At 40.8% G+C, this 12568-nt stretch overlaps 1 protein-coding gene across 1 annotated transcript in view; it reads left to right on the plus strand.

The window, feature by feature from the left end:
* The window catches only part of LOC141787630 (protein kinase C-binding protein NELL1-like), a 418608-nt gene that overhangs the window by 169591 nt on the left and 236449 nt on the right, over positions 1–12568 (plus strand). Inside the window, exon 12 of the mRNA XM_074666181.1 lies at positions 4123–4251. Coding sequence (XP_074522282.1) covers positions 4123–4251 — 129 coding nt within the window. The remainder of the gene's footprint in view (positions 1–4122; positions 4252–12568) is intronic.

A 12568-nucleotide genomic window follows, 5' to 3' on the forward strand; every position in this document is an offset into this window, starting at 1 on the left:
CATGCATGAGTAGAAGTCAAACTTCTAAAATCCTCACTGAAGTATGTTCAGGACGAGATCATGAAGAGTTCACGCAAACCAAAAGTTCCTCACAGGAGCTTCTCACATTTCCAGCAGCCACAGGAGAGAGTGTATATTATTCTGTCAGAGCTTTCCTCTGTCTCATCCACGGCCTCTGATGCAAGATTACCCTGTGCTGTCAGGTAGACTCAGGGGACAGGAAGCAGACCCTCCAGACCCTGGGCAACATAGAAATGCAGCTCTTCAGAACTGATGCCTGATCATGTAGGGCCCTGAGTGTGGAATTGAATTCTGAATTTGATGGAAATTTGACAGAAAGGAAAGAAGACAAAGATAGACAAGATCCCAGCTGTGTTGGTGAATTGTGTCAGCATCTCTTCATTGTTTGTGGACGTAAGAGGAAATTCCTGAGACAGGTAAAAAAAAGAGTCACAGCCAGAGGATGAGATGGAAACAAGACAAGAGAAGAGATTAAGGGTAGAAAAAGACAGATGTGGAGAAAGAAAGGAAGAAACTCAGAGGGAAGTGTCGGTGAGCAGGGAGTTCATACAATCATGGAGGTTACAGACACAGCTGTTGTACTGTCTTCACTATAGCTCAGACCTCATCATTACTTCAACAGCATCTCCAGACCTCTTTATTCCACTGTTTTCTGCTCTGTACTGTGCTGACAGTCTGAAATTTCCTTCCCTTCAAAGCCTCGCTGTTCCTTTGAATTGGAGATCCACACAACAGTCGCAGCATCTTCTCTTTCCCAGAAAGAATTCATAAAGGAGGAACCTTTGTGCATGTTCCCAGTCAAACACTCCACCAGGGTTTATTTTCTCCTCATGGATGTTCCTTGTGGTCAGAACAAAACACCCCTGCTCCACTCACTGACACACATGTATATCTCAGACCTCTTACACGTATGGAGGGCTCTGCAGGGTGCTGCCGTTGATGGCAGAGGAAGAAATGCAGAGGCAGCTCTTTCTCCAGTAATGGCTCCCCAGCCTCTCCAGCTCTCAGGGCTTTTATGTGCAGCCGGCTCGTCTTTCATTACAGGCTTTGATGGGCTATACCAGCTCATACTCACAGAGCAGAAGACTCCTCTCTCCACCTGTCGGACTCTATATCTGATGGACTTAGTCTTGCTGCACAACTCTATCTGTCTTCAGATTTTGGAAGCTGGTGCATTTTCAGGCTGGTTTGTTCTGAATGTTAGCATTTTTTAGCTCGTTTTGAGCCAATTTGCCACTCATGCGTCTATTTTTTAGATCATGCCAAATTTCAGCTCAGTCATGTGTCGTGCTCCATGTAGGATTCGTGAGGTAACAAGTAGAGATCCACACCTCACAACGTGCTCCTGATCACAAATCCATTGATCTCAAGAAAATCAAACATGTTAAAAATCCTGGTCACTTCTCGTGAAGGTATCAGACCGTAGAAGCAGCACCACTAGCTGACTTACCTCAACCTCTGGCACAGAGCATGCACGATCTCTGAAGTTGGTCTAAAATTGGAAGAAGATGGTCCAAAGTACAATTTATCTGCCACTGCTTACCTCCTCTTCTCACTGAAGAGTCGGGAGACCATATTTCCCACATCTGCTTAGACAATTTCTTGTCTATACACATCTTCTTCTTCTTTTTTTTTTGGTTGGCTCTTCACACAGAATGACACAAATTACAGAGGCAGTATCTGTTTTTGTTGAGTGTCTTCGGTTTTGGTCTCCCACTTCAAGGTTTTTTCTTCTTCTTTTGATGTAGCAGAGCTAGAAACAAGAGCCCAGCTCCCAAATGCCATAGAAGAAGAAGGATACAGAGTCCGAAGCGTGGACATTTAGTGTGAGCAGTGAAGTGGCATCAGAGCATCGGGTCGTATAGTTGAGAACATGATTCGTAGGCTGTCAACTTCTGAACTCAGCGATCGGGTCGTGCAGTTTGAGATGGAGTCGAATGATTTAGAAAATCGCACAGCATATGCCCTGCTTAACCTGACAGGATGAGACGATACTTGTCTTCTTGGGTGAAGATCCAGCCGTGACTCTAATCTGCATAACCACCTCACAACACTTCATGATGCGTGTCACCTGGCTGTTTGCTCAGTGTTTGAAGAGGGGGTATTGCACTTTTTTAGGTTTTATTCTGTCTCTCTGGTACCCCTGCAGTAGCTTGATTTACAGCTCTGAAAAATCCTATTTCTCAGGCATACAGATAAATTGAAATACTGGTCCTTTCTGCTGACAGTATAGATAAAAATGGTAAGTATAAAAAAAGTAAGGACAAGATGAAAATATAGAAATATAAAAATGAAAATAAGAGGAAATAAAACAAACAATAAGACAAGAAAACAGCCTATATACACAGTGCAGGCAGTGCAGTGTTGTGACAGCCTGAGATATAATTCATACATGGCTGGTAGAGTAAATGATTTGTAAGGTGAAAACAGATTAAAGATAATGATTTTTTTTTGTGCAAAGAAAACAAACAAAACAACTTATTTTGGCCTCTGTGTGAGACACTTTGTCTTAGCTGCTGTCTCTTTAAGGCTCCCTGCTCCATAGACCCCCTTCCCTCTGATTGGTCAGCCCTCTGAAGGCCTGCAGACTGTGGCAGCTGAGTAGACCTTGGTGTTTTTGAGGCCTCCTCTTCTTACATGTCATAAACCAGTTCGATGATCTTCAACTGATGTTCTCATTAATTCAACAAGATTTCATACAGATCTCATGAATATCTCGAGAAGATCTTGAGACGTGGTATTTTTAGAGCTTGTCATTTTCGGTAGTGGTTTAGAAATCTTTGCACCCAAAATCCACTTCCAGATGTAGCTGGGTATCTTGGTAACCACATATGTTTTTATAGGTTTATGTCTGTGATCCACAAGAAACCACAGGTTTATGTCACTAAAAATGATGTTTTCTGGCTGAAGGGAAGATTTTGGAAAACTCTGGTTTCATGGTTTCCTGTATATGCCGGGAAACAGAGTTTTCGGTTCTCAAACGTCACAGCTGGATGAAAAGGATTCATTCTGAGAGCTGGCATGGGTTTCATGCCTGACAAACACTGCCACATATGGTTTGGTATGTTCCAACCAGTGCTTAGCTGACTTACCCAGTTGTTTGTGAATTAATATGTTTGTTTATTTTTTTTTTTATCTATCAATCTATGTTTTTAAGTTATTTTCACAGGCTGGATTGGATTGGGCCACCCGCGCAAGGGCAAACCTCATGAAATGCAAACTAAACCACTAGGCCATCTGTGCTCTAGATGAACATATTTTCACAAACATATGGGGGATATTTGTTTTTGAAAATACATGGTTATGTTTGTAGAAGACCTAAGATTAAACATCCAGCACTGTTACTTTATATTCATCTTTAAAATACAGAATACCCCCTATTTAAAGAATTTGACTCAGAGAAATATAATTTGAAGATTTCTTTTTCATTTTTTAAAATGGTGAAATGATTTATGTTTACTGCTTAAAAGTCATACCTTCTTGTTCCACAGTTTAACAGCTTTCTTGCGGTAAAACTTAACATCAAACTGAACATTTAGTTTATTGTTGAGTTTGAATGTTAGACTGCTTATTTTTTACCTTTCACATTGGAACAATCATTTCCATTTAAAGCAGCATTAGTCAGTGTGACCAGAATAACAAAATGCCAAACCAAACTTAGATATTGTACATTGTTTTTTTAAACAAAAGCTATAAAACCTGAAAAAGTAAAATGTTAAAACTTAAAGATGAATTATGAGGGAAAAAAAACAATATTCAGTAAAGCAGCGGGCAGATTTTTAAAGCTTTTGGCTGAGCTGTGTCTTCGTCTTTTTTATGTGAGCAGCATGGTTTGTGTTTGAGTATTTATGCTGTGTGTGTGCCTGCTTCCATGAAACATAAAAGTTTTTACAGCACAGACTTTACTGCAGTCATAAACTTTATTATTTATCAGGTTTCCTGCCCTTCATTGTGCATTCGTCAAACAATGTTGCTCACTGTGGTTCACCACTCCGCCATGTGTTTGTGTTTGTGTTTGTACACAACTTTCCCCACCTTGTGTGATGCAGATTTCTTCAGACCAAAGTAAGTTGTGGGTTTTCTTTTGTCCTTCTCCTTCAGGTTATGATTTCTGCGCAGAGGGAGTCATTTGTGGAGAAAACTCGGAGTGTAAAAACCGGAATACTAAAGCGGAGTGTGAGTGCAGGAGCGGCTACGCCTCCATCCACGGGGACTCTACCTACTGTGAAGGTAAGATGGTGCTTCAGCCGGCTCAGGATCGGCTGCAGCTGGTGTGTGTGTGTGAATGTGTTTGGGTGTTTGAGGATATTTTGGTTTTGCAAAGGTTGTTTAACTTGGTGATTGTGTCTGGCTGTGAGTGGAGTTAAAAGCGCTGCGGTCAGTTGAAGCTGAAATCTGATTTTTGAAAAAACCTTGAATTGGTGGCTTGAGAACTTTGGTGAAGAATTTTTTTTTTAATTTAATTTCTTTATTTTATTTTATTTTATTTTTTTTTTTTTTACCAAGGCTCAAGGACAGAAAGAGTTCAGAGTGAGGTTCAGTTTTGGTGCTTTTATCAAAGACATTGGATCCTTTGGTTGAAATGTTATTTCTTGAGGGAATCAGTTCATTTTTCCTGAGTGCAGCCCAAGGATATCATTAAGCTTTGAAGGTGTTATCTCTCCCTGTAAGCAGTGAGTTATTATGACTCCAGAGATCATGTTTTATATTTTTGAGGGGGATAAAACCCTGAAGACAAATAATGAGCTTTCAAAAGTTATTACCATAAGCTGTGTAAAATATGGATGTAGTCTGTGTGTTGTCACCCATCGGTTCCTGATGCAGAGTAATGAAGCTAGTCATTGGGAGGAGCCATATTGGATTTGATGCAGGCTTTAGGCTTCCTTTCTGACAGTTATTGGGTGCCTGACAGTCACATGGGCTGAGCTGTGCCTCTGATTGGACAAACTCTTGACCTTTATACCTTTTAAACTGCTGAATTGGAAAAAAAACACTCCCGTACAGAGTGATAGCAAAATTAGCACTTCAGAACCAAGCTGTTTTTGAACCAGGCTATGAATATTTCTTCCTGTTTTTTGATGCTGTAAAAGTTAGTTTTTTTGGCTTGCTGTGTTTGTGGTTTCTGGTTTTCCTGCAGCCAGCCTCAAGCAGATTCTCGATGAACAGCAACTTTGAGCACTGCTACCTGTGGTGATTGCAAGGGAAGCCCACCTTCCCGTAAAATGTCCCCCAAAAAAGAAAAAAGTAGTGCTGTGTGTACATTTCATTGACAAAATCTGAGCTAGAATTCCTTCATCGTTTGTTCTGAATCAGCTCCTATCACAGGTATCTGGCTCGACCTCCTTCTCTATCATCCCCGCAGCGTCTCAGCGCTTTAACACAGTCGGACGCTGAGCGTCTTCTGACTTCAGTGGGGAAGCGTAGAGTGGGTTGTTCCACTGTGGAAACTGGACGGTCATTGGACAAATGCTGGGCTTTGTCCCGCCCATCGGACGCTCAGCGTCTCTGGGAGTCTATGAAGTAGTGGGCTGGCCTGGACGCTGGGCTTCTGCATGATGATTGGATGATCTGTCTGAGGCCGAATCCCTTTTTGATTGACAGTGAAATGAGCCAGTCAGCGATCTTTATACATAACCCTCCACCGGAGCATCTTCTCAGTTGTTCTGGACTGATCCAGAGGCTTTATCAATCCCCAGTGAGTTTACCTTTCTTGAAAAACAACAAGCGTTGAGAGAACACTGGTAAACTCCTCATCCCCTAATGTAGCAACCATGTCAGCGTGAATGTCCTTAGGGGTTAACCCTTTTTTCTGCAGATATTTGATAACAACATGGTGCCAAATTTTATCCATATTCACAAAATGTCTCTGGTTTTACTTTTCATAGTCCCCAAACACGACATCAGCGTCAGTAAATCTGAAAATAGACCATGCTGTGTCAGAAAATGTTGAATTTAATACAGGCCAAATTTCATCACTGTGGCATAACTCCTTCCTAGTCAGGCTACAAATATTTCAGCCCTCCTTTATTTCGATCATTCAGCATTTCCAAATTTTTCAATTTTTTGTTTGTTTTTTTTCACACTAGACCAAATGAAAAAGTTGAATGATGATAATGATGTGTACAGACAATCAGGAGCCATATTTTCTCAAAAAATGAACAGCACATGCAAGTCAGTTTTAAGGTTTCATTAAGGGATCTGATTTCTCAATTTTTTTTTTTTTTCTTTTTTTACCAAACCAGCTTATAAACAAAGATTGAAATAAAGGACTTGGGAAAAAAACAAATGAAACAAAAAAAAAAAAAAGATTTTTGAACCAAAAAAATCACAGTTTAAAATTGTCAAACAAAAATTAGGATACTACAATACGTTGTTTTTTTCTCCCACCCCTACAATAAAATCATATCGCAGCATCTCTGATAAAAGATGATACGTTTTTTCTTGATAAGCCAAATGTCTGCAGTGATTTATGCATTATCGAAAGACTGCACCGTATACCACCTGTTATAGTAGTATTTCTTTCTGAACCCAGGTCTGCAGAGTTTGAAGTTTGCATTTTGTCATTTCATGCAGCATACTCCAAATTCTAGCCAAGGAACCCATTTCTTCGCCTCACTTTTCCTGGAAAATGTCTAATCGGACTATTGAGGCATCATTTTGCAAATTTTCAGGAATTCACATCCTGGGAAAAAAAACGTCTGTTATCTCAGAGAGTGTAAGGGTGCTCTTAGGGCCCTGATTGTTGGACTTGGCTGAGATAAAACCCCCAGTCTGCCAGTGCTGGAGGCCCAGAGAGCTTGCGATGGAGCTAATGGCCTTATTTGATTAAGAGGCTTGGGGACGATGGTCGCGGATTGAAGGATTTGCTCGATGCTCGTTGCAGTTGTCTTTGGGAAGGAGCCACAGCCGGCTGGATTCAGTAAACACGCTGAGAGCCGGGTAGCCACGAGCCCTCCAGTCTGTCTGCCTCTGTTTGATCTGCATGGTTAAGAGGTTTACCCAGAGCTCCAATCCAATCCACGACGGTCCCACACCAGACGAGGCAGGGCTGGGAAACACTGATTGTTAGATCAGCTATGTAAATCGTGTATGCATGGCTCCACCAGCTATGACAGAATTATCCGTGTTCGGGGTTTGCTCCCTGGAGGCCGCTCAAACTTCCTTTGTAACTGGATTAACTGGAAGAATGCAGGGTGATTCCTGACATGCCGTCACTCACCTCCAGCTCAAATTGGTAAACATGCCAACATGTTTCCACAGCAGACTGGTGCAGACTGGTGCAGACTGGTGCAGACTGGTGCAGACTGGTGCAGACTGGTGCGGCATCACTGATAGTCTAAAAGATGTTTCACACCACAAATTAATTTCTCCTCTTGTATTTATAAACAGGATATTGTGTCTTGCTGGGACTCTAAGCTGTCATTAAATGTGGCCATTATTCCCTCATAAATATTTTAATGTGCTGCTGAATGATTGAAGAGGAGACTATTTGCTGTTTAAGGAGGACCCTGAGAATTTAAGGCGGCACAGTCTGAGCTTCCTGTAATGCTCTGAGTCACCTTGTGCTGCCATAATGAGAGTCTCAGCGTCTTAAAGTTGAATTTTTAATGCTTCTGGACGGGGTATTGACGTGGGAGACGGCCCCCAGTGTGTCAGAACTTTGTGTAAGTGTTGAAGGTAGCCTCTCACCTGCTGTAAAAGATCAGACTTTTGTCCATCCACTGAGGTGCACTTGTGCAGTTTTATGTAAAGAAATAACAGCAGCTGTTGAGGTCAGGACGAGACAAGACCTCTCTGCTCCTCTGCAAAAGAAAAGTTCATGTTTTCCATCTGATTACCAGATTATTTATCAAGAGAACCAGTCGTTTTATGTAAAACTCAAAAACAGAGGCATGAGGTGCTGCAGGGTGTGAAAAGGTGCTCCTAAAGGCGCAGACTAAAGCAGGATGTTTCTGTAAAGATCTAAATACTCAGGGGGACCTTTGATAGAAAGCTTTTATCTCTTTTTCATTTCTGCAGTCGTGGAAATAACGTCCGACATTTGTATAAAATATAGAAACTAATTTATTGGACTTAACGATGGAGCAGTTAAGATTATATGGTTGGAACTTTATCTATAGCAATAATATTCTTAAAAAGAGTTATTAGAATTTAGATATATCTCAACATCTCCATTGCAGCTGCAGTGGAGCCTCTTTAAGAGCTGAATGATCAGTTTTATTTGTCATTTGTCTGCCACAGTTTTTACCTCATTTCATTTAGTGTCTTGTCGTCTTCAGTTTTATTAATTCCAGTGTTGTTCTTCTCTCATGTCTGGTCATATTTCTTTATTATGACCCAGGTCCAACCATGGCCCAAGATCCATTTTATACAGCCCCCAGCTTTTATCAATTAATGTATTATTAATGGAACTGATTTAGTCATGTTCTAATTTATGTGTATATTTACATTTTTTGTAAAGATCTCTAACAAAACCAGAGTCTATCTACTAACGCCTCACAAAACTAAATCTGGACTGAGCATGGGCTGCTTGTATGAGGCTAAAGCTCTGTCCATTCTGCAGAAACTCAACAACTCTTATAGCTGACGTCTTTACATGGATAGATTTCTCATGACGTGAAATAGCCAGAACAGGGATCTTTAGTGTTTTTCAGACCCAAGGATCCCCTAACTGATGGAGAGATGGATCAGGGACCTCCTTTTTATAAATATCTAGATATATATTGTGGCCTGCTTTGGGCCTAGCACTATGTATGACATACCTTATCAGTGTGCATCCAGTATTAAGCTATTCTGGGCTGCATAGTGATGTTCTGCCAGTATGAATCATGCAGCCTTGTGATTGGCAGAGCAGCAAAGGAGGTGGATCTTCCTTTGTCTTGAGCATAGACTGTTAAAAAAAAAAGAAAAAAAAAAAGGATGTCATCTTGCCCTGCTCCAAGTGAGGTCGCAACAAAAACTGCTCCCCCTGGTGGCTGGCTGCAGTATAGGTTAAAATTCCGGCTTCTCAGTCATTCCAGAAGTGCTGTGGTCACACTTTAAAAAATTAATACACCTGGTAGAAACATTTCTCATGTCTGATTGTTGTGGTGAATTGAAGATATTATTTGGCTGTCTTGTATTCAAGTCCTCTTTTTTTCTGAAAAGTTTTGTTTTCATTAGTTATAAATGGTTAAAAATAAGGTTTTATGTTACGTTTGACGATGACTGACAGCTGCCGTTCTTGTGTATTTTTTGGGGGATGGTAAAATATGTCAGGAGGTACAGTAAAGACATTTTTACCACCCAGGTCCACTCAGATTCTCCCAGAATCCCTCACAGCCTCACCTGCGAAGACTCGCTGTCCACTCTAGATACATTCAGTGGTCTTGAGGAGCTAGCAGTGAATGCTAAGTGAAGCTGTGTGGCATTTGAGAGAGCTGCTGTGTTTCCGACTGACAGTTAACATCTTTGGCCTCCGTAGATCCACTGATGTGTGTTCAAAGACAATAAAATGAGAAAAAATTGAAATGTTTGGGAATAACTATTTGAAAATAAATTGACTAATTGACCAAAAATGTCACCCCCTGGGGGCTGAGAACTTCCTGTTGAATAGGGTTTAGAATGACGAATTAGAAACATTTGGGGCTAAAAAATGTTGTTTCCAGGTCAAAACAGCCTGAATATGAAAAATAATCTTAACAAAATCCAGATTCTGATCCTGACATAAAAACATCCTGACTCATTTTTTTCATATCGCCCCCTAATGGAGAAAATGTTCCTTGAAAAGAAGCAGAGTTACTTGCTGGCTGCAAAATGTGAAATTATTTCTGTATCACTCCTTTATCTTAATTTACAGAATTTATATGTTTTCCCCCACAACCCTTTGCTGTAAAAGGACATATATCAGAAAGACCATTCTTAGGAAGTTACTGCAGAAATTACAGTAAAATTTCTTCACCACAGGGGGCGCCAAACTCCACACATGCAGAACTACAGTGACATTTAAAGGTATTTGTAATTGATGCGTCTGGTTTTATTTACCAAAAAGTCCTCTGGAGCTCATTTTGATGTTTGTTTTTGATCTACTCCCAAAACCAACCAGCTCTCCCCTCAGCTCCAGAGGACACAGAGGTTAACTGTGCAGCTGCAGGTTTGCTGACAGCTTGTCAATCACAACCTCAAAAGCACATGTTTGATAAAGCCCGGCCATAATAAAGCTTCAAACAAAGAGAGCCCTGGACTGTTGAGGATACTTGCATCATGTTAGGACAAACAACATTATTCTCTGCTTCCTCGCTGCCTGCTGCAGGGGCCCTTGCTCCCAAATGGCTAGTTATTAACACAAAGGCAGCTCGGTGCTCCATATCTTTTTCTCTGTGGGTAAAATCCCAGCAGGGGTCTGATGTTCAACCAAAGTGCTCCTGGAAAGAGTATCTCTCAGGTTTTCAGCTTTATATGAACCTTTTCCTCCTCAATACACCCCAATGATCTCCCGCTCTGCAGGAAGCCCTATTTTTTTTAACAGCCTCTCATGTGACTCCTCTGAGCATCTCCCCCTCCTCTTCCTGTTTCAAATGAAAGGCTCCAACGCCGTGTCCCGTCCTTGGAAATGTTTACGAGCGAGCACATTAGAGAAAAGTCAGAGCAGTTAGAAAGACGCTTGAGTAGAATCAAGTATTTTCACATATGCAGAGATGAAGCTTATTTCCATAGAAATGGTCTCAGGAGGTTGTTGTGGAGGATTTTTCCTGCTGCTAAGAACCCTCATGGGTCACTCTGCTCACATTAATGGTCACATTAGCTCCTTTTTCACTCTCCAAGTCTTGCATGCAATTTACGCGGCCTTGTTTTATGCATAAAGGTGGATTAGTTCCTCCTCTTCACCAGTTTTGAATTTGGTTTCTCATATGGTTGCTAAGTTTAATTGGGTGTAATTACCTCAACATAAATTTGATCAAACATTCATGACTCCCTGTCCGCTCGCTGGAGATTGCCGTCAAGGGTTGCATCCTTCTGCAGAGCAACTTCTCCGTCAGACTACGGTTGTTTTCTGCTTCTAGATAATAAGATTATCTCCCAGTGTGGGGCCAGCGCATGAAAACCTGACGGGGCTATTTCTGTTTGTTCAGCTCGCTTTCATTAGCTCCGGAGCAGCTGAACTCCCAGAGTCCAGGGAGCAGCGCTCTGATGTGTCCCCCTGAGCTAACAGGCTCTGGGGGGAGCACTTTATGATGTCCCTGATCTCCAGTCACTCTGCGCTGACACCGCAGCACATTTCAGCTCATCCTCTCCCCTCTGCTCTCTGTCGCTCCCACTCCCTCACGTATAATGCGCCGTGACTCCCCTGCTAATAACGTGACTGTTTCTGCAACTGGAGCAGCTGCTGGATTCGACTTCAGACGGGTTGTGGGTGATGCAAGAGGCAATCAATCAAAGCATTCATGCAGCCCATTTCATGCATCATGATGAACTTTGAGGGGGAAAAAAGAAAATTGGAATAAAAGGGAGGAAAGTCGTCTGTATGGCGGTGGTGGTGTCACGCCAACACGCTGCACAGTGATGTATGAGAGCCCTCTGAAAAAATGAGTTATATTTATTAAAAATAAACTCAATAAAATCCCTTCAGAGCTAATTATCATCGCTTCCAGTGGATGCAGCCTCAGTCTGAGGTTGGTCCACGCAGTGCTTTACATAAAATCAATATGATGAGTGTTTGTGTGGGTTTTGAGTGCCTTGAACCAATTTTTGTGGCTGTTTTTCATGAGCTTGTTGCCCTGTTAAAGATTCAGTTTTACATTTCTTTAACATCATTTTGCCTCAAACCAGACTCAGACACTTTTTATTTATTTATTTTTTTGCCTCATTGCGGAAAGATTTCTTCTATTTATTCATTTAATCAGATTTTTTTAAATTTCATTTAATCTGATTTATTTTTGATAAATAACTCAGGCAGAAGGTTTCGACCAATGAAAACTAGGAAAAACACTCATCTTAAAGTAAAGAAATGCAGTAATTAGGGACCATACAATAATTTGAATGTCATGAGTCTGTGCTACTTTTTTGAGCTTTTATTTAGTGTGAATTATGTTTATTTTGCTTTATTTTCCTGTCTTATAATGACAAGGTTTTTATTTCTTTTTACAACAATGATGACAACAAAGATAAATTATTCATTTGTCCCTGTAAAAGATGAAAATTAATCTACAAAACCAGGTTTATTTTTTGGAACTTTATAGTGGAGGGTTTGGACCTGAGAGTCACAAATAAGAGTGAGCATTCCCAAGTTATTTTAGGTCATAACAAGGAAATGGGAAGTCAAGACTTTGTAATCATATTCTTAAAAAAAGGATACATTAAAACATAAAATGAAAAATATATTCTCAATGCTACCACCATAAACGCATGGTTTTACGAATGGCATACTTTATTATCGTTATTATCGTTTTATTTGTCCCACAACAGGGGAAATGTACAGAATTATAGCAGCAAAACTGCAGTGCGTAGCACAAACAAAATAACACCAAGAATATTTCAAGATAGAAAATTATAATAAATGTAACTGGAA

The sequence above is a fragment of the Halichoeres trimaculatus genome, unplaced genomic scaffold, assembly GCF_033239565.1.
Source record: "Halichoeres trimaculatus isolate MK-OKI-2021-1 unplaced genomic scaffold, fHalTri1.1 fHalTri1_scaffold_3, whole genome shotgun sequence".
In the NCBI taxonomy this organism is placed as follows: Eukaryota; Metazoa; Chordata; class Actinopteri; order Labriformes; family Labridae; genus Halichoeres; species Halichoeres trimaculatus.